Here is a 23,538-nt window from a genome sequence, read left to right on the forward strand (position 1 = left end):
AAGGCTAGGATTTGGCAACATTGGCAGAGGGGCATGCATGAATGAGAAAAGCAGAAAGTTCAAAGAACACATTACTGACACCTAATTCAACTCAAACTCACTTAAACAACAACAACAAAAAGTGGGGGTGGATTTATTCACTCGGGTAACTATAAGGTCCAGGTGTAGGCTTTCATGCATAGCTGGATCTAGGGGCTCAGATGATGTTCTCAACAGTTATCCCCTCTTCAGCTCCCAGCTCTGATTCCCTCTGTGTTGCTTCATTCCAACAGACTCTTCTCATAAGGAGGCCAAAAGGCCACCAGCATCTCCAGCCAAAGTCTTGATTTGAGTCTGTCTTTTGTCCTTGGTCCAATCATCAGTAACCACTGGGGTGAAAAATAGGCTATTTGCCCAGCTTTTCATGAGCCTATCCCTGCAGCTCAACCCTCAAGGACTGGCAATAGAGAGAAGATAGTTCCTTAAGGGAAAGCTAGGGTGCCATTACTAGAGGAAGAGGGAATGGACCTTGGGAAGGAGAATGCAATAGCGATCCATGCTAGTTTCCACTGGAAGGACTTTGACGAGACACTGTGTAGTCTTTCCAGAGGGATATGGAGTGAGCTGTGTTAAAGAACTGGAATGTTTTCCAGCAACCCCACTGGGGTCCCTTTTGAGGTCATTCCCAGCACTGGGGCTGGAAGGCTTGGTGCTCTCAGTGGCCCATGGAGGATCCCTACCTTGCAGCTGACCTACAGCTGACTTCAGGAAAGTCAAAAGGGATCACAGAGCTCTTTGTATCCAATCCGCTCATATCCAGGTGACGAGACTGAGGGACCCAGGGGACATAAAAAACCTATAAGTTAGTGGAAAACCAAGACTAGAGCCCACATTGCCTGACTCCTGGGCCAAGCCTTCTTTTACTTCAAGGGGTTTGCTAGAAACTGAGAGCTGAGGTTTTAGACCAGTCATTAGATACACCTTTTGGAGATAGAATCTAGCACAGTAATATAGGGCAGTCATTAGAGTTTGGGTTCTGAAGCTGGACAAATCTGTAGATACCAAAATTAACAGAAACAATGCACAGTTACTCTAAAGCAGTGGGAGGCTTGTAACCAGAAACACCAAGCCAGCAGAAGCAGAGAGGTATAGACCAGACAGAGGGTGGAGCGGGGGAGAGGGCAGGTGGTGGCCAGACCTTGGAGACAGCCCAGGCTGCTCCAGTGCTCTCAGTTAGACTTCTTTGATCAAATGACGAACCTCTTTGAAAATAGGATCTTTGGCCTTAATACAAAATATACACCTATGTCCTGCCTTCTGATAATTAATTGGTAAGAGACTGACCTGAGGACTCTATTGCTCTCAACAGGCCCAAATGCTGGCTCTAGAGTTCTCAAGAGGAGCCACAGTCATTGTGTCCTCCTGGAGAAAAACATGATTATTCTCAGTGGAATTCTGGGACCCCTCAAGGCTCTCTATCAAATCTCTTCCTTTCCCCGCTGGCCCAATGGCCTGACACTCTGGTGGCACTTCCAGTATGTTCAAGGGCACTGAGATGTCCTCCTTCCACTGCTAAGAACCCTGCCCCACCTACCTCCCCACCCCCCGGTGGGGACAACAATCTCAGCGTTGGATAACTGCTGGCTTTGGCATTAGGGTGGTGATTTCATGATGTGGCCCAGCAGAGAGCTGATTGGAAGTGCCCAGGAAACCTCTAAAACCCGACAGAGGCCGCCTCTGCCAGTGAGGGATGAGGCAATCGATTTTAGAAATGCCTCATCAGTAGAGGCTGGATTATATATCAGCTCTCTGGGGCTTCCTTCTCCAGCTACTTCCCAGGGAGCTCTTTTATTGATTTTGATCCGAGGTGTCTCCTTGCTGTTTCTGGCCCTGAACTGTGGGCGCCCAAGTGTCTGTCTCACACTTAGAGCATCCCCCACTGTGCCCCTGTCCCCAGCACAGACAGAAGGCGTTCTTAGGACGCAGCGCTGGATGGATCAGCATCCTTGCTTCCCTCCTTTTCCAGCACCTCATTGCTATTTCTGATGGCGGGGTTCTAAATTCTTTCTGCCTTACTATAGAGTCTATTCTCGCCCAGGGATTTATGGACCTCTTAGCATCAAGAGTTCTGTACATCCTCTGAGATCATATGTAATTTTTTGTGAAAAGGCACCTCTGTGGATTTTTTTTCCTGAGGAAATGGTCTAGAGCTCCCATAAATCCTCAAAGGGGTCGATGAACAATAAAAGTCAGAAACATTCATGCCAATCATCAGAGGTTTCATGCTGATGCTGAGGGCAACCGATGTGATTGGAGGTTCCTATGAGCCCTGAAATCCCGCATTGTCCGTGTGTCAGCAAGCAGGAGGCTCCTTGGACTGCCTTTCCCTGCAGGGAAGTCACAGCCATTCTGTCCTGTTTCCTCTCTCCTTGCCCTTAATGGCTGAATTGGCCACACGTGGGGTGGGCTCAGTAGTCAAACGGAGGGGTACTTTTATCCTGCTAGTAGGAGCTGCCATCCTGGGTGAGCTGTGACTTTGGCTCCAGCTTGAAGGAAGAAGCTGGCAGGAGAGAACAAATCCTGACAACATACTAGCCTGAGCTCTTGCTACCTGCAGTCTGCCACCCATCTGTTAGCTGCCCTCAGAACCAGCCCTGGGGGAGCCCTTGCCTCTTTATCTTGGGCTTCAGTGGGGGAGCCTGTGGTGAGAGCAGCCCAGGGCCAAGCAGGTTTTTCTGCCCTAGAAACCAGGTCTATGGTTAAAGATGAAGCACCTGGAGAGGAGAGAGGGGTGGGTCCAGGGTGAAGCCGGAAGTGTCCTGGTCTCCTGGCCTGGTTTCCGGGGGTGGGCGGGGTGAGCAGAGCCGGGCTGCTTGTAGAGGCCTGAGCAGGGAGGACTAGGGGGTCTGCGAGAGGACAGGGTCGGAGGCGCACCCCTGGGCCTCTTGCCTGAGTAGCCTGGGTGGTGGGAGCCAGACAGACTGCCCAGCTGAGAGCGAGGAACGGAGCAAACGCCAGGCGGTGGACGGCAGAGAAGGAGGTAGGGCCCTGCAGTGAATGCCCCTGAGGACATCAGAGGCAGAGATGTTAGGCTAATGTAACCATGGTTATGGCTGTACTACCTTCACTCTTTCTGACCCTACATAGATTGTGGAAAATAAAAACAGCTGTTATCCATGAGGAACTCTATGCTGGGCACTGTGCCATGTGCACACAAGCCCACTCATCGTCTTAACTATCCTATGTGGTACGATTTTTTTTGGTGTGTGTGTGTGTGAATTTAAAAAAAAAATTTTTAATTGAGTTACAATTCACATACCATAGAATTCACCCTTTTAAAGTGTATGATTCAGTGCTTTTTAGTATACTCACAAGGTTATGCAACCATCACCATTATCTAATTCCAGAGCATGTTTTATTACCCCCAAAGGAAACTCTGTAACCTGTTATCAGTGACTCCCTGTTCCACCCTACCCCAGACCCTGGCAACCACTAATCTGCTTTCTATCTCTATGAATTTACCTATAATGGACAGAATGGGATACTGTAGTCTTTTGTAACTGGCTTCTTTTGTTACTCAGCCCAACTTGTATTGACTCGCCCACGTGCAGCAAAGCCAATCTATTGACACTGGGTTGCGGTGAAAGAAAGTGCAGCGTTTATTGCAGGGCACCAAGCAAGTAGTACCAGAAGCTAACGTCCAAAGGAAAAGGCCCGAACTCCCTGATGGCTTTCAGGGAACGGTTTATAAAGCAGGGTGAGGGAGAAGGTTGTGGGGTACGTGATCAGCTCGTGCACATTCTTCTGACTGGTTGGTGGTGAGGTAATCAGGAGTCAACATCGTCAACCTCCTGGTTCTAATCAGTCTGGGGTCTACCTGCTTGTGGTCAGCCTTCAGTTAACTTCTTCCACCTGGTGGGGGTTTCAGTAGCTGCAAAACAGCTCAAGGATCTGTCTCAGAATATTATCTGTAGCCCTTGAGGAGGAGCTAAAGGTCCTTGACTTTGTTTAATGGCTAAACTATTAATATTTTGTCTTGCTTGACTGCTTTCCTTTGTTTCTGCATTTCCTTGCATCTCTAATTAAATTTGTTCTTTGGAACTCGGGGAAAGCCTACGAGGCTAAAGTTTTTCTATAAACAAGAGGTAGACGGAGGATATGGAGGGGTCTGTCCAGGGAAGGCCCCATAGCGTTCTACTTGATTACAGTCCCTTCTTTTCTTTGATATTCCTCAAACTTGAGGGGGAACTGGTGCAGGACAAGAAAGGGAATAAAGTTTTGGTTAGAGAAGTTAATCATTAACTCGGCAGAGAAACTCATTTTTAGGAGGACTTGGTTTTAGCCCCTACTCTGTTTCAACTTTCCCCAAATCTTTGAGGGAATGGGGCTCTGGATACTTCCTGCTGAAATGGGGCGTAGTCCTGCCTCAATCTGGGGAATGGACACAGAGTTGGATATACTCCCCAGTTCCAAGCTTAGCATCAGCATTTCGTATTATGAAAACATTACCTCTTTCTTTGATTGTTTTGTCATAATACCTGTACAAAGGTTGGAAAATTAGTAGACACATTACAATGAGGATAATGATTAAAATGCACCTTGTAGTATTCCCCAAAATAGTCCTCCTGTTTTAGATGGCAAACAGGAAAATAAGTTTTGGAGTGGGTCCTCTTTACATACATCCAGTAAACAAGTAGCCTTTTGAATTATTCCATATTTGTGTTTCAACTTTTCCAGGTTTTCTTTTTAATTGAAGTATAGTTAATTTACAGTTGTGTTAAACTATAGTAATTTATAGTTGTGTTAGTTTCTGGTATATAGCAAAGTGATTCAGTTATACATATATAGTATATATACATACGCATATATATGTATATATGTATACACACATATATATTCTTTTTCATATTCTTTTCCATTATAGTTTATTATAAGATATTGAATATAGCTCCCTGTACTATACAGTAGGACCTTGTTGTTTATCTATTTTATATATAGCAGTTTGTATCTGCTAATCCCAAACTCCTAATTTATCTCTTCTCTCCCTCTTTCCCCTTTGGTAACCATAGTTTGTTTTCTATGCCTTTGAGTCTGTTTCTGTTTTGTAAGCTCATTTGTATCATATTTTAGATTCCACGTATAAGTGATATCGTATGATATTTGTCTTTCTCTGTCTGACTTACTTCACTTACTATGATAATTTCTGGGTCCATCCATGTTGCTTCACATAGCATTATTTCATTCTTTTTTATGGCTGAGTAGTATTCCATTGTACATATATACCACATCTTCTTCATCCATTCATCTGTTGATGGACACTTAGGTTGCTTCCATGTCTTGACTATTGTAAATAGTGCTACTATGAACATTGGGGTGCATGCATTGTTTTGAATTAGACTTTTTGTCTTTTCTGGATATATGCCCAGGAGTGGGATTGCTGTATCATATGGTAGCTCTATTTTTAGTTTTTTAAGGAACCTCCATACTGTTCTCCATAGTGGCTGCACTAATTTACATTCCCACCAACAGTGTAGGAGGGTTCCCTTTTCTCCACACCCTCTCCAGCATTTATTATTTGTAGACTTTTTGGTGACAGCCATACTGACTTGTGTGAGGTGATACCTCATTGTAGTTTTGATTTACATTTCTCTAATAATTAGTGATGTTGAGCGTCTTTTGATGTGCCTCTTGGCCATCTGTATGTCTTCTTTAGAGAAATGTCTAACTCTTCTGCCATTTTTTGATTGGGTTGTTTTTTTGTTATTGAGTTGTATGAGTGTATATTTTGGAAATTAAGCCCTCGTTGGTCGCATCATTTGCAAATATTTTCTCCCATTCCCTAGGTTGTCTTTTTATTTTGTTTATGGTTTCCTTTGCTGTGCAAAAGCTTATAAGTTTGATTAAGTCCCATTTGTTTATTTTTGCCTTTATTTTTATTGCCTTGGGAGACTGACCTAAGAAAATATTGCTACGATTTATGTCAGAGAATGTTTTGCCTATGTTCTCTTCTAGGAGTTTTATGGTGTCACATCTTATATTTAAGTCTTTAAGCCGTTTTGAGTTTATTTTTGTGTATGGTATGACGGAGTGTTCTAACTTCATTGATTTACATGCAGCTGTCCAGTCCAGAGATACAAATTATACATTACAGGAGCTATTGGTCAATACACATATGTCTCTTTTTTTGCCAAAATATAATATAAAGCAATTTTATTATCTAATACTATTCTGGCTAAAGAATCTAGGGCCTAGCTGGGAGGCTATAGCATGAGCTGCCTTGTTTGCCACTACTATTCCTGAAGTAAGAGAAAGGTTTCACAGTTATGAGAGGAGACCTTGAGACTGTAAGGTTGCAGTTGGCAGCTGCTAGCCGATATTTTGAGAACATCTGGTGGTGTCCTTGAGTCTGATACTGTTTAGAAAACTCAAGTTCTCAGTAATATAGTAAAATAGTCTGAAACCACGTCCATAATGGCCATCCAGCTCTATTTTGGATTCCTGAACCACAGTTATTCCATTTTTTTAAAAAGTAATCTTTTCTTCAGTGGTTAAAGCACATGTACAATGTATGTTTTGTAGGCCACAAACAGGCTGTTTTGGTTAGCCTAAAGTTCAATTTAAGTCATGTATAAGCCAGAATTACTTTCCCAGACCTCAATATATGAAAATTTCCTCCACATTTCCCACTTTTGATAGAAAGCATTAATAATTAATTATTAATTAATAATTAATAATCAAAATAATTGTCCCTTGTTACCAGGATGGTTGCTGCCTGTCCTGGGTCCATGATGTCCCTTGGTGTTAGGCCTACTTTGTGTGTGTGTGTGTGTGTGTGTGTGTGTGTGTATGTATGTGTATATAATTTGCCTACTTATCCACATTGGGAGAAAATAATCAGACAAAATAAATAAGCACAGAGGTATGCTGATGGGGAAACACTTTGTAGGCTATACATTTTAATCAATTACACTGAATTGTCATGCAAAACATTGTACATGTGCTTCAAGCAGTAGACCTAAAGCAAGGAGTGATACGTGTCATGAGTAGTTATACTCTGTGACAACTTCATTAGAGAATTTTCTCTCCATCTTAAACACTGGGGGCAAAATATGGTTAGAAGTAAAACAATAACTTTCAGTGTTGATAGGGAGACAAAAGCTTTGGTACAGAGTTCAATTAAGTATGATAGGGCTTATAGACCTGGTCTGGATTCTTGGGTTAGCTGCCTACCATTGCTGTCATCCTCTTTTTGTCCTGGTGTGGATATTATTTGGGACCAATAGACCTTTCTATAGACCAGTACAATGCAGAGGTCTTTCCTAAGTGGGAAATATGAATTAAAGAGTTAACTCCCTTCAGTTTCATTGTGCATGAGGTATTTAAGAATACTTGATAAGGGTTCTTTAAATAATGCCTTTTCCAGTATGCATACTCTCCTGGTTGCAGGTCATGGGGCATCTGATCTTCATCCAAAAATACAGTACTGTGATTGACTTCAGAAACAAGCTTAGAATATCCTCCTAATAACTCAGACTTTACAATAATGTACCATAGCAACAAGAAGCTACTTGGGAAGTGAGTCTTAAGCAGTAAATATTGACCTGAATTAACAAAACTAGAATTTAATATCATTGAAACATAATCTTTTTCTTTCTAAAATTGCCCTCATTTTTACCAAATATAGCCAAATTAAAACTAATTTGTTTGCAGAGTAAGTCTGGTTAATTGATCACATAGGCTCTTTTAAATTGGTTTTGCTGGAACTTTTCATAAGGAACCTCAGATTGAACTTTTAAGAGGCCTCTCAAGACCAGGAAAGCCACACCATGGGCTTGTCGTCAGATTGTACCTGCAATATCTATAGATTTGGGTGAATTTCTCTCTTCTTGAAGTCCCCCAAATATCTTGAGATTCCTGCACCTGTCAGGAGGTGACCTCTCTTATTCACCTGATAAGGCTGCTGGAAACCCAAGAATTTCCAATTTCTGGAAGGGTCAGGTAGAGGGAAAAGGTAAGTGTTTCAGTTTTACTTACAAAAGCGTAATTTACCAAGTTGTTATAAATTATAATTAGCTTAAGGGGAAAGGTTTCCCTATATCTGGAAAACAGATTAAAAGCCAATAATATTTTGGACAAAAACCATAAAATTATAACCATATTTATCAGTTCATTCAGTCCTATGTAACTAATCCTTTTTGTTAACAGTTTTATGAAACCATCAGGGTTTCCATTACAATTCTTTAATTTTTTACTTAGTTCAGCAATATTATCTGAAAGTTATCAGAAACCTGTACTTTTCAAAAAGTCCTTTCTTTGAATCTTCATGATGACGAAGCCTTTTTTCAAAAGCATCAGAGTGAAACAGTAACTGTTTATGAATGACAAAAGACATAAGAAGGCATGGTTAAAGATCTGATTGCAATGCAGTTGACAAACGGACTTAGCCAAGTTGCTGTGACATACATTTTAAGGTAATAACTAGAATTATGACTGATAACATTATATCAAGGCATATTCAAATTTTAGGAACTTCCTATAGTTTCTAGAACATTTATATTAATGACATCCATATAGTATAACCTAAGAAGGTTTATCCCTCGTGTGATAATGCTTCCCATGTAATTTAACATACCAAATAATCCTAGTTGGTTTAATATTTCTCTCTCAGGTGCCTTAGGGGCCCTCTGAAGTATCCCAAAGTTAGCTGGAGGTCAAAAGAACTTTAATTAGAACTTGATATTTGGAAAGTTTGTCAAAAATATCAAAAAGTTTTCAAAACATTTGGTCAAATAAGATCATAATTCACTGTGAAACAATAGTTTTCACTTAACCAAAGTGACAAAATATTTTAAGAGCAAATGCAGATCATTTAAAGTCTGTCCCAGGAAGGTCCCATAGGCTTCTGCTTGGTTACACTTTCACTTTGCATATTTTTAAAGTTCATCCATTTTGTATCATATACCAGTACTTCATTCCTTTTTATTGCTGAATTAGTAGTTGTATGGATATGACACAATTTATTTTTCCAGTCATCAATTGATGGATATTTGAATGGTTTCTACTTTTTGGCTATTATGAATAATGCCACTGTGAACATTTGTGTGCAAGTTTTTGTGCAGACATATTTTTATTGTCTTGGGTATATACCTAGCAGTGGAATTTCTGGGTCATACGGCAACTCTATGCTTAATCTTTTGAGGAACTGTTAGGCTGTTTTCCAAAGTGGCTGTGTTATTTTACATTCCCACCAGTAGTGTATCAGCGTTCCAGTTTCTCTACATCCTCACCAAGACTTGTAATTATTTGTCTTTTTGGTTATGGCCATCCTAGTAGGTATAAAGAGGTATCTCATGGTTCTAATCTGCATTTTCCTAATGGAAGTAGGTATTTTCTTGCCCTGAATTGTGTCTCCCCAAAGATTCATATTTTGAAGGCCTAAACCCCACAATGTGACTATATTGGAAATTCAGCCTTGGGAGGTAATTAAGGTAAATGAGATCATAAGGAAGGGCAGGGCCCTGACCTGATAGGAAGACACTGGTGCAGAGCAAAGGCCATGTGAGGACAAACTAGCCATCTGCAAGCCAGAAAGAGTCTTTACTAGAAACTGAACCTTGCTGGACCTTGATCCAGGACTTCCAGTCTCCACAACTGTGAGAAGTAAATTTCTGTTGTTTAATCCACCTATCCTGTGGTCTTTTGTTATGGCAGCCCAAGCAGATTAAGAATTATTATCCCTGTTTTACAAACCAAGACTCTTAGGGTCACAGGGTCATCACTCACTCTTGTGTGATGCCAAACCTGGACCATATGCCCTTATGCCACACTGCCTCTGGGTCCCGGGATGTGGGAGAGACATGGTTTTCTACCAGGTGTGGCCTGCCAGCTGACCAAAATCACAGATGGCAAAGTTCAGAGACTCAGTTTGGTGAATAAGGGGCAGAAACTTGCCAAAAAGGAGAAATAAGGAAACGTCCCAAGTTGCTTTCCACCCAATTGGCTTATGCCAGCTACAGATTCAAAGACAAATAGGTGGGGCCGAGTCCTCCTACAGTGGTGATTCTCAAGCCAAGGACTTCACTGCAGCTTGTCTAGTGCTTTGATTCCCAATCTCCTCTAATCCAAATCCTGGTCAGAGTCCATCTCACATGTATCCACTTTAGGCAATCTGTAAAACTAGACTAAACAACCCTCAATAAAGAGTGTACTAAGAAACAGGAATCACATTCAAGAACAATCTCTTGGCCATTTTCAGGTTTTTATAGTTTGTTTGGGGCAGGGGGTCCTTTTCAGTTTTCTAGATGAGGCAGTTCAAGAAATGTAAACAACAGGACAGACTGCTGGGCCCCTGGGTGCCCACTTCACAAATCCATCTCAGCTGAGTGGAGGGCTCTTAGTGTGCTCCACACTCCAGGGAATGCTCTGTCTTCAGAACTAAAGCTGCAGCCTTTCCCAAATGCACCTCCGACTCCAATCCAGGCTTAAATCATTAAAAATTTTTATTTTATATTGGAGTATAGTTGATTTACAATGTTGCGTTAGTTTCAGGTGTACAGCCAAGTGATTCAGTGATATATATATATATATATATATATATAATCTTTCTCAGTTTCTTTTCCCATTTAGGTTATTACAGTATATTGAGTGTAGTTCCCTGTGCTATACAGTAGGTCCTTGTTGATTATCTATTTTGTATACAGTAGTGTGTATATGTTAATCCCAAACTCCCAATTTATACCCAGGCTTAAATCATTTAATCTTCTTTACCCGAGTATGAGGCTGTTGAGGTCATTTTTTTCTAAGAGGAAAACATCTGAAACTGTATGTCATTTTCGGATTCTCCTGCTGGGGTAAAATTCACTGTACCAAACCTTCTCTCAATCCACCTTGATTTTAAGAGATCTGCAGCTCATTTCCGTTAAAACTAAATCTTTTGCTAGCATTTCCTTCCTTTCCTCCATACTTTTTTCCCTCCCTTAATATTTACAAATTAACATGTATTTTCTCTCAAGTCATAAGGCTAATAGTTGCTACTAAAGAAAACATAGAAAGACAGAAATGCAAATGTTAAATACAAATTATCTACCACCTAGACACAACTGCTATTAATTTTTGTACCTTCTTCATGTCTTTTTTCAACTCACATATATATGTGTTTTTACAAAACTACGGGGTCACACTGGTTTGTTTAAGTGCTGCCATGTTCTTATTCAGAAAGCTATACCAGTTTATTCTTCTAATGGCATACAGGAGGGTGACCATATCCCCGCCGCCCTCTTAAGCACTGAATATTATCCTTCTTATTAATCTTTGCTAGTTTAAAGGAAACAAATTGTTTCAATTTGCATTGCTTTGATCATTAGTGAGGCTAAACATTTATTTTCATGTTGATCACTCCCCTTGAATTTCACCTTGTCATTATATCAGGAGTATGTGAAGCAGTCCAGTCATATGCACTTTCTGCTGCAGGAATGATGAATGGATAGTTTTTGTTTTTTTGTTTTTTTGTTTTTTTGTGGTACACGGGCCTCTTACTGTTGTGGCCTCTCCCGTTGCGGAGCACAGGCTCCTGACGTGCAGGCTCAGCAGCCATGGCTCACGGGCCCAGCCACTCCGCGGCATGTGGGATCTTCCCGGACCAGGGCACGAACCCGTGTCGCCTGCACTGGCAGGTGGACTCTCAACCACTGCGCCACCAGGGAAGCCCTGAATGGATAGTAAGAAGGCAGTTGCAGGCAGAGGGAAGAGGACTGCCAACAATTCTGCAAAAATGAAGGTCATGCTGCTTCCTTGTCTTCTTTTAGAAAACACTACTAAAGGAATACATGCTCATTGTAAGAAAAGAATCAAATATTTCAATAGGGCATATGAATATTGTGAAAGCTCACCTCAGCCCTCTCCTTGCCCCACCCACAGATCCTGTTCCCCACGTGTAACCATCTTTGGCCTCCTCTTCCTAACTCTTTATTGTCTTCCTGCAGGACCTGAATTTAGCAGAGTGATCAGGAGAAAGGGTCAGGGGTTCAAAACGAAATAGGTTCTTCATACAAAGCTCCATGGGGGGTCAATTGGGAAGGGAAGCAAGGGAGACCACACCAGGTGTTTGTCTGTAATCAAACGGGCAGGTGAATGGAGAGTGAGTTAAGATTACCCTGTTTGCCTGGATTTCAGTCCATATGAAAAATGGCAGGCTGTTGATTGCAACACATGAGCAGTGGCCTTTGTTAACTTCTATCCCTTGAGTATAACCCTTTTCCTTTACAAAGTGGAATAGAAAACCTGAGAAATGGTTTGCCTTTCCCACATGAATCCTTCTCTCCGTCTGGCAGGTCCTTGTGGAGCCCTCCAACCACCTTTTATCCAGTCTGCTTCCCGACAGTGGTTTGAAATAACATCCATTGCCTGCAGGCCCACACCCAGATCTGGCTCAAGGGATGTCATCAAAGTCCTGCTTAAAACTGATGCCAAAACTTGAGTAGAATCTGTAGTGTGAAAGGGGACCCATTTCTTATTATCAGAAAATCTTTTGGAGGGAAAATGATCTAATTATTCAAATTCTTAGTCATTTTTAAGAAAATGGCTTTTTTGAATGAGAGGGGTCATCACCCAACTGATCTGGAACCTTTGAAAAATTTTTCCTCTCCTGAGAGATGCAAATGCCTCTGGAATGGAATAGGCCGTTAGAATCAATGGGTCACCAGCCTCCTGTTCACTAAAGGAAAAAAAAGATATTTGAGATGGAAATATTTCTCATTTTCTTTAGAGATTCTGCTTTTTCTTTTTTTCCAGCTTTTAAAACTGATCACCTGTCCTCCCTCTTTTTGCATTGTTTCCCATGGGGAATCCTTTCCTGTAAGGGTTTAATTTTTCCCTCCATTGGATTGTCTTAGGTAAGATGGTATAGTGTTAGACAACTTTTAGGCACATCTAGTAGACTTACTATCATGTGAGTTGTTCAAATAACAAAATTTTATATGAGAAAGCTTTGTCTTGGACCTAGTCCAAATGGGCTTCATTCAAGAAGTGTCCATTCCAAAAAGGCAAGCCTCCTTTTCTGGACCCAGAGGACAGAATAATACAGTAAGACTCTAGGTCAGTGGTCCCCAACCTTTTGGGCACCAGGGACCAGTTTCATGGAAGACAATTTTTCCACAGAAGCCGGGGCAGGTTGGGGTGGTGGTGGTCCAGGTGGTAATTCAAGCGATGGGGGGATGGTCCAGGTAGTAATGTGAGTGACGGGGAGCAGCAGATGAAGCTCCACTCACTCACCCACCGCTCATCTCCTGCTGTGCTCCTTACAGGCCGCAGACTGGTACCGGTCCATGGCCCGGGGGTTGGGGACCCCTGCTCTAGGTGGTATTGGTGGCAGTAATGGGTTTATGTGTGTAGGTACAGGTACAGAGGGCAGCTGCTGTATTGTATCAGTTCTCTAACCCTATGTGACAAATTATCCCCAAACTTAGCACCTTAAAGCAAAAAAAACATTCTCTCACAGTTTCTGAGGGTCAGGAACCCAGGAGTGATTTAGCTGGTTTGGCTTGAGGCCTCTCATGAGATTCAGCAGTCAAGCTGTGGGCTGGGGCTGCAGGCATCTCAGGGCTTGACTGGGGCTGGAGGAGCTGCTTCCAAGCTCACTCACATGGTTGCTGGCAGGAGACCTCAATTCCCTGCTAGCTGGCGGCCAGAGGACTCTGTGGCTTGCCATGTGGGTCTCTCCATAGACTTCCTGAGTATCCTCTCAATTAGCTTCCCCATAGGAAGTGGTCCAGGAGAGTGCACATGCAAGACAGCAACCTGTCTTTCTATAACCTAAGCTCAAAAGTGACTTCTGCTGTATTCTATTCTAAAGCAAGTCCAGCCCACACTTAAGGGGAGGAAAATAAAGCTCTACCTTTGGAAGGGAGGAATATAAAAAAAGTTTGTGAATATATATATATATATATAGTTGATTTACAGTGTATAAATTTCTGGTGTACAGCAAAGTGATATATATATATACCAGATTCTTTTCCATTATAGTTTATTACAAGACATTGAATATAGTTCCCTGTGCTATATAGTAAGACCTTGTTGTTTATCTATTTTCTATATGTGTCTTTCTATTAATCTCAAACTCCCAATTTATCCCTCCTTCCTCTTTCCCCTTTGGTAATCATAAGTTTGTTTTCTATATCTGCGAGTGTGTTTCTGTTTTGTAAATAAGTTCATTTGTATCATTTTTTTAGATTCCACATATAATATGATATCCTATGATATTTGTCTTTCTCTGACTGACCTCATTTAGTATGATAATCTCTAGGTCCATCCATGTTGCTGCAAATGGCATTATTTCATTCTTTTTAATGGCTAATACATATACATACAATGGATATATACATACACACACCACATCTTTATCCATTCATCTGTTGATGGACACTTAGGTTGCTTCCATGTCTTGGCTATTGTAAATAGTGCTGCTATGAACACTGGGATGCATGTATCTTTTCAAATTAGAGTTTTTGTCTTTTCTGGATATATACCCAGGAGTGGGATTGCTGGATCATATGGTAACTCTATTTTTAGTTTTTTAAGGAACCTCCATACTATTCTCCATAGTGGCTGCACTAATTTACATTCCCACCAACATTGTGGGAGGGTTCCCTTTTCTCCATGCCCTCCCCTGCATTTATTGTTTGTAGACTTTTTGATGATGGCCATTCTGACTGGTGTGAGGTGATACCTCATTGTAGTTTTGATTTGCATTTCTCTAATAATTAGCGATGTCGAGTATCTTTTCATATGCCCGTTGGCCATCTGTTTGTCTTCTTTGGAGAAATGTCTAGGTCTTCTGCCCAGTTTTTCATTGGGTTGTTTGTTTTTCTGTTATTGAGCTGTATGAGCATTTGTATATTTTGGAAATTAAGCCCTTGTTGGTCTCATCGTTTGCAAATGTTTTCTCCCATTCCGTAGGCTGTCTTTTCATTTTGTTTTGTTTATTCTGTGCAAAAGCTTATAAGTTTTAAGTCCCGTTTGTTTATTTTTGCTTTTATTTCTATTTCCTTGGGAGACTGACCTAAGAAAACGTTGCTATGACTTATGTCAGAGAATGTTTTGCTTACCTTCTCTTCTAGGAGTTTATGATGTCATGTCTTACATTTTAAGTTTTTAATCCAGTTTGAGTTTACTTTTGTGTATGGTATGAGGGAATATTCTAACTTCATTGATTTACATGTGGCTGTCTAGCTTTACCAACACCACTTGCTGAAGAGACTGTGGCCATATTTTTTTTTTTTTTTTTTGCGGTACGTGGGCCTCTCACTGTTGTGGCCTCTCCCGTTGTGGAGCACAGGCTCCGGACGCACAGGCTCAACGGCCATGGCTCACGGGTCCAGCCGCTCCACAGCATGTGGGATCCTCCCGGACCGGGGCACGAACCCGTGTCCCCTGCATCGGCAGGCGGACTCCCAACCACTGCGCCACCAGGGAAGCCCTGGCCATATTTTTAAAACCACCACATTTATGGCACAAGTTACCTAATCTAGTTTAGTCTTTATGTTTATGACATGTTACCTAATCTAGTTTAGTCTTTAGTCTATGTCAGAGGTCAGTAAATGTTTTCTGTAAAGGACCAGATGGTAAATATTTTAGGCATTGTGGGCCAGACTGTCTCTGTGATAACTACTTAATTCTGCCATTGTACAGCAAAATAGCCATAGGCAGTACATAAGCAAATGAGCATGGCTCTGTTCTAGTAACATTTATAAAAATAGGCATTGGGGTGCATTTGGCCCATGGGCTGTAGTTGGTTGATCCCTAGTCTACAGCTATAGAGGTTATTGGAAGTACAGCAAACTTGTTTCCTTGCCATTAGAATCCTATTTCAAAAGAAATTTCATCCACATGGCATGGCTGTCTAATCTGCCACCATCATGTCTCTGCAGCTTGATATTTAGTGGTGAGATAATAGGAAGACAGAAAGGCAACTCTGATTTAGGAGGAGAAAACTTCAGCACAAAGAATTCCAGTCCTTGTCTTTTGGGAAATAGGAGGAATAGGAGTGTAAAGGAGAAGAGCTGATTCGGTGTGACAGGGACAAGAGAGTGTCTTCATTGCATTTAATCACTGCAGTTGAAATGAGGAATAAGTCTGAGAGGAGATGCTTTTCAGACAACTGGAACCATGGGGCTAGACTCAAGGTGTGAATTACAGGATCTATCTTCACAAAGCTCCTGCAGCTCTATGGAGCCCTGAGGTCCCCAAAGGAGTGATTTTACAGGGGAAGAAAGACTTGCGAGTACCAAAGATGGGGTAGAAGATGGAAGCTGCTTATAGAGAGCAGGAGGGAATATGTCAGGGATAACTGAACTTGAGAGCTAGAAGGGACCTCACCTCACACTGTGGGGTGGGGGTGAATATTTATTTTTTGCGATATTCGTAAATAAACTTTAAGTGATTATTTCTAGCTAACATAGGGTTAAACATGTAAATTCTTACAACTGATTTCCTCTTCCTTGTTCCTTAGGTTTGATTTTGCAAATACTGACTTGTTTCTCAGGGCCATTTAATATTAAGCTTATTATCTGATCAAGTCAAGCAGAGATGGGGCTGAGAATTCCAGTTTTCCTTCATGTTCATTTGCAATGGAGTTTTTAACTTGTATAAGGTAGATAATTTCCTGCCTAAATCATATATTGTCCTGAAGAAGATCAAACTATTAAAAAGTTACATTTATTTTTTTAAGGCCTGAAACACAGCTACTAAGTCGTTATTTTAAAGTTCAATTTAAAAGTCAAATCTTATCAATCTCTTTAGTGAGATGTGCTTCAGAAATGAAGAATACTCTGCTGGTAAATTATTTCTCAAAGTGGTTTGTTTTTGCTTTCAAGCCAGCACGTGGCCTATGATGACCCTATTTGGGTAACTGGGAAGAACATCAACACTCCTTTGTTCCGTAAAGCTTTTCTCCTTGTTATCCTGAAAACATATATAAAAAGAGTGAAAAAATTTTTAATTTTGCTGCAACCTCCTTTGTGGTGATTTCACTGAACTTAAAAAACTTATTTTCATAAATAATTCTTAGGCATAAAATAACAACATGGGGACAATGTTTTCTCTTTTTAAGGTGCTCATAGCTGGGAGCAGTACAAAGACTTGGAACTTCAGCCATCTAGCTTCTTACCTTGTGATGGAAAGTGTGTAAATTAAATGTCAAGAGGAAACCAGGCTGTGGAAATCTGATCCAGTCAGACTACCTACAACCCAGAGATGCAGGTCAGGAACTGAGTGAGTACTGAATACTGCCACTTCCCTGAGCTGAATTCATCCCTGTCAGGTAAGATGCTAAAAAGTTCAGTCTTTCCAAAAACATATGTGAACTATTCCAGTTTTACTAATAACTTTATTTAAATAAGAAGACACAGGAACTTCTATACTGAAAAAATACAAAACAAAAGCCACACATTTCCTTGTGTAAAGCCATATTGTATGGTAACTCGAATACTGTTCAGCACAGTGGCTAGAATTAAACAGTACAACTATATACAAAATTTAAACAATTTCTGACAAATTTCTACAGCTGGATGTAGGATACATTTGAGCTCAACAACTTCTGGGAAATTTACATGGCAAAGCATAAGCTTTAACACATTTGGTTCAAAACTTTAATATATGCTAAGAACAAATGTACAACACAATATTTAGTTTTCTCATGAGAAAATAAAAGCACATGTCACTATAAATATCGTACATCAGATTTCATTACCAAAAAAAGCATATTCAGTCCATCGTTCAGAAACTAATATTGATACTATTGCATCTTATTTGGACAAAAGCAGAGCATAAGATCAACACATTATGTAATGCTAAACCAGATATCAGAAGTTAATGGAGCTCATATTTATCTTACAGAACTAATATTTTCTCCCTTTAACCATAATCTACAAAATATAGTATTTTCATCAAGGCCTGAGATTATTAGGGTTAAAGGTGTCTTCTGCTGAATAGATTGTTTTAAAAGGTTCCCCTGTGAAAATGGCGAAAGTAAACTGAGTCCTTTCCCATGACAGTCTCCTACAATATAACACTGACTAATTTAAAGGAGCCAGAATGCACCTTCAGGAGAGAATATTACTGCAAACTTTGGTGGAAAGAAGATAATTGGGATCATGACAAAATAATACACAGAACACATACACACACAAACATACACACACATATATATATCATTTGTTTAAAAAAAATCAATGGTGTTGCTTTCTTCTTTATCAACTCTTCCTTCTTCAACCTTAGAAAATAAAACAAAGAAAAACCCAGGAATGACTGAAAGGAACTGAAACGTTCCTGTAACTGTAAGCACCTTGTTCCCCTAATTCTTAAGAAAACTGTGCCATACACTTCAGGTGCAGATGAAACAGTTTTATTGAACTGAAAGCAATGGAATAAAAATACAGAAACTTCCCTTTGCTTTTGAATACTCTCTTTGTGCTGCAGAAAACAATGTCTGAAGTTGGGCTCTTCCACTGACCAATCAGGAATATCTAGGGCTCTCTTTACACTTAGAGAAGTTAGGTTGAGTCTGCAAGTTCAGGGCTCTACTTGGGTTTATGCTCTACTTCGTGCATCCAAAATGTGAACAGAACTGTTCATGGTATTATTATGAGAGGCTTGAATGAGACAGCTTCAAACTACTGCATTTGTAAGTCACCACATAACCTGCTTACTTATGTTGAATTCTGAGACTCACATATGCTCTCTCTGTGTGAATGCAGCTCACGCACCTGAACTGCTTGAGGAAAACAATAACCAAAAGTGTGTCATTTCTTAACCTGAAAATTAAAGAATTTCCAAAAGAGAAACTAAACATTAATATGCCTTTTGATAGAACAGTAGTATTTCATGACCCTGATGGCCAATATAAACAAAAAACTTCAGCCATCCCCCTGTGAAACTGCCCTGGTCCTGAAATTAGACCTAGACATTCTTGTCTTTAAATTCCACACACACAAGGTGCGATGTTTTTGTACAGCCTAGTACTGGATACTTTATTTGCAACATTGTATCAGTCATTAACCGAGCAACACCTGAACTTGTAAAAAAAAAAAAAAAAAAGCCACATTTACACATGTTGAAACAGTGAATGCAACAATTGTTTTACATGTAACCACATGACAAAAGTGATGTCAGACACCACAGATTTGCTGGTTCTCCTCATGTTCACCCATGTCCAGGATTTCTGTTCTCCTAGGGTTGAATGCACTTCTTATTCTAAGAACGTGGAATGTAATGAGGAAAGGGAAATGCATAAAATAAGAAAAGGCAAAAGAGTGATGTTCCCTCTTTAGCTTTTTAGCTGTGAAATAGTTAATATCCCAATATGATATACATTCCAAGTTACCTGAGTTTAGACTTCAACTGAAGTACCTGAAGCTAGGCCATAGGGTGGGCACTGTGCAACTGTTGTGGCCATTTATTTATTTATTTTTTTGCATTGTATGTATTACAGAAGTTAGAAACAAACACCTGGATCAATTGTAAACATAATTCTGAAGTACAGTATTTTTCCATAGGACAAAACACAGCAAGACATTTTCTATTTAGACAGGCAACTTTCTGATATAGAGCTTATTTATACTGAAGAGTTTGGAACAAAACACAGGACACAGTACTAATCTGTCAAACATACTATGAAATGCATAGTCTCCACTTAAAATGCTGAATGATACACACATTTTTGCAAGCATTACTGCTTTCCACAAAAACTGCTGAATAGGAGTTCCGTCCCTGCCAAGATCAGTGTTAAGAGATACTTTATGATGCTGATAAGTATTCTGTTGGTGGTGGTGTCAGGAAGTTTGTCACTCCATGCAGATAGATGTCTGAGATCTAGTTCCTAATCCAGGGAACACAGGGTAGAGACCAGCTCCCCCTCTGCTTTAGATGATCACGTAGTTCTGAGCGGAGATGTGCTCCTCACTCTGCAGTTCCTGCAGGAGCTGCTGCGGCTGCTGGGATGGCTGTTGGACAGAGGCCTCTGTGGAGCCCGTCACGCTGGTGTCATCAGAAAGAGACGTAAAGGAAACCCGGGAGGAGAGCTGCTCCACGGTCAGGGTGGCCAGAGCTGAGCTCTGGCCAGAGTTAGGAGAGTTCTTGAGCATCAGGTCAGAGGCAGGTAGGAGAGGGCCTAGAAGTTTTACAGGACAGAAAGCTGATCCGGTTGGGATGAAATTAACCTTGTTTTTGTCAGGACATGAAAAGAGAGGGGCTGCGATAGGCTGGCGAGACCTAAAACCATAAAACAAAATTAGGTTTACAATCACTAAAAAGTTAGGCACTTTCTGAATTAATTGGAGTTCTCTAAAACAGCTAAAATGTGGATGGCAGGGAATGAATTAAGTGTACACAGAGGGGTAAACATCTTCCATAGCACAAGTCAGCTGGCATACTACTGATGTACACAGCACTGAGGAGACATTTAAAACAAAAGGATTTTCAAAAGGACTGGGCAGACAGAATTTTTCAGAGATTAGTTTGCTTTCATTCATTTAGAACATGGATTATGTGATGTTAAAATGACCTTTTCTGTTAAGTATATTGGGAGAGGGATTACCCAATCATGTATTTGGTTTTAAGCATTTCCTCCTTTTTCTGTATCTCTATACATACTTCTACTAACACAGATCAGGAAAAATAGTTTCAGTAGTTTCTTGATGAGTCAGCCCAACAGAACAGCGTCCACAAGCCCTTCCTCTCCTCCCCTGCCCGGGAACTAAGCCATCAACTCCTGCAGGACCCGTCTCTGTCCCCTTCTAGGTTACAAGAGTACAGCAGCCTCCACTAGGGCACCTGCACTGGGACAAAGGGATGAGTGAGTCCAAGAGCCACACGCTCTTTTTATGAGTTATTCTGCCAAGTATTTACAGCATGAACCTCTTTTACCTTTAAGTTCTATTTTATACGTACCGAACTTTCAAAAAGAAAAAAAATCTGTGAACAGAAAGTCTAAATTCAATGAATACACATGCTAGATGTGTCTACAGGGAAGGAGACGAGTTGGTGAGTTCCCTCTGGCTTGTGGTATCACTGTCGTTAAGGCTAGCCACACATGGATATTCACTTTGCTGCTAAACGTCTTTTTCTTTTTAGCCATCTAAATTAATAGAACTTTTGAAAGGAAAATTCTTAATGATTAAAAATAAATCTTTTAGGTAGTAAGGATGAATTTCCAAGTTTCTTTGTATTAGCATATTTCCAGCACACAGACTCTAATTCTCCTTCAATAAGATCTCTTTTGCCTATTCAACTCTCTTTTCATAATTTGCTTTTGAGACACATTATCAGCTGGATGGAGTAGTTGATTCATCTGTAATCAACTGGTCTCAGTAAAAAGCTTTACAGCTTTGCAGATCCCAGCTGACAGAAAAGACATTACTTACGCCATTTCCTCAAAGACCTTCACTCGCTCACATCCCTCTGGGGGCTCCCGTTTGAACATGTAGCTGTTGTTTGGTTTGGGAGATGAAGCATACTTGGGTAACGGTGAGCTACTCCCACTGTCTGTAAATTTAAAGCAGTTATATTAACTAGTGATTGAAAGCTCTTTTAAATTAAATTTGATTTCCAAACAAGCAGCCTCTTGCACAATTTATCCACTATTGCCCCTTGGCTTCCACCACAGAGCTTCCTTTACTGCAAAGCTGTTTCTAACATCCTTGTGTAGTACATATCTTATGAATAAAAGCTTCAATGCAATAGTAATCTGCCGTACCACAGAACATAAAAAGCAGATATTTTGGTCCAGACAACTGCATTTTGAGTAAAGTAGAGCTGTAATCCTGAAAATAAATACATCATTATGTATTTCAAAAAGGTAAATAAATGGGGTAATATGTATAGCCATGCAGAATTTTAAGAGATTAAATACAGCATTCTCTATATTTTCTCACTGTTCAACCAATTTAATTGAAATTTTTAATATGTGGAATAATCTTCATTACAAAAGTTCTTAGCAGAAATGTTAGTTTTACTAAACACTGTGAATAACATGTATGCAGGAAAAAATAGGCTTATAACACAATATACTTTTCCTTGGCCCACAATGAAAAAGGTAATGTTCAGAATTTTGCCTTTAAAATGTCTATATAAAAGAATTTTTTGAGCACTATTTGTATTTTCGCTGCTGGAAGCACGAGGAATCTAAAAGCATCTCTATCTAACATGTTTTCTTCGTATTTTTGACCAAAAAGAAATGGTCTATTCATGAAAAGCCATAAAACCTATATGCAGTTTCTCCCTTTCCTACCTGGCAAAGGATTTTGGAAATTCATATCCACCAAAATATGTCATTATCTTTTTAAGATGCCAAGTTGTAAAGTCAGTAACATACCTTTATAAATACAATAGTCCTATTTAAACAAATTCTGACTTAATGCAAACCAATCCCCCATGCTAAAATACTAAGCACATGACCTATTGAGATGTAGTATTTTCATATGTATTTTGAAAGATGGCATTAGTACCATAAATTTCAGGTGTCACAATTTTGATAAGTTGCTTCAGTTTAGGATACAGTACATGGTCCAACATTCAGAATCTGAGTAACAGGGAGGGTTTTTTTAATCATCATTAATGAAGTATAATACACACTTAGAAAGTAGACCCTTGAGGCACACTTAGAGTGTATTTGGTGAATGATTCAAAGAGCACCTATGTAAGTCTTGGGCATGCAGATGTGTGCTTATATTTGAATATGGCTATATCTCTGGCTGGGAAATCATTGCCTGCAAAATAACAAGGCCACATTACTGGGAAACCTAGAAAACCTCATAGTTTCTCCATCACTACTGTTACACATGTCCATACAGATTATGTATAGTCTCTTGGAAGGAATTAAGTCTTATAGTTACGTTGGGTTTCTTCAGACTTGAGGATTTTCTTAGACTCAACATTTATCCTATATTGCTTAAACAAATGGGAGGGAGGAGAAGGAATATTATTTTTTCTCTTAGGTAGATGCAAAACATCATTAACTTGACTAGAGTCTGAGTTTGCTGCTCTTTGAGCTAGGCTAAACCAAAACGACTGGTCTACAATAAAAAACTGGTGGGAATGAGGTCTTGAATTCAGTATAATACCAAAAATACAGGTTGACCTTGCTTTATTATCCAAGCAACAACCAGCCATGCCAAGGATATACATGAAAAAGTAGCTATGGTGTGTAGTGCCTCCATGGAGAGGACTGGTGGTAACAACACAGCCCTACTGCACGCAGGATGGGCCTAAAACCATGGGCTCGATGCCTTTAACAAGCCTTTTCTGCCATCAGCAGGGGTGTGACCATGTCAGTAGTTAAGAATCCACCCTATTATCATGTAAGAAAAGTCATCTTGGCCACTCTTACAGTCTCCTGTGTTCTATTTCTTATTACACCATCAGACCTACCACATGATTTCTCTCATAACATTACTGATGGTTTCAAGGGACCTTCCCAGAATTGAAAGCTAGATGTGAGTTGGATAATCAGCAAAACTGTCTTCCTATAAACAGTCTACAATGAATTAAATGTTCAATGGTTTTTCTCCT

General features: G+C 40.2%; 1 protein-coding gene across 2 annotated transcripts in view; it reads right to left on the reverse strand.

Moving 5' to 3' along the window:
- Window positions 1–19,892: 19,892 nt before the first annotated feature.
- The window catches only part of GLCCI1 (glucocorticoid induced 1), a gene marked incomplete at both ends in the record, with an annotated part of 119,386 nt that continues 115,740 nt past the window's right edge, over window positions 19,893–23,538 (reverse strand). For both annotated transcript variants that reach the window (XM_079711581.1, XM_079711580.1), the window contains 2 exons: window positions 19,893–20,241; window positions 21,393–21,513. In XM_079711581.1, the coding sequence (XP_079567707.1) occupies window positions 19,893–20,241; window positions 21,393–21,513 (470 nt within the window). The remainder of the gene's footprint in view (window positions 20,242–21,392; window positions 21,514–23,538) is intronic.

The sequence above is a fragment of the Hyperoodon ampullatus genome, assembly GCF_949752795.1.
Source record: "Hyperoodon ampullatus genome assembly, chromosome: 9".
Classification (NCBI taxonomy): Eukaryota; Metazoa; Chordata; class Mammalia; order Artiodactyla; family Ziphiidae; genus Hyperoodon; species Hyperoodon ampullatus.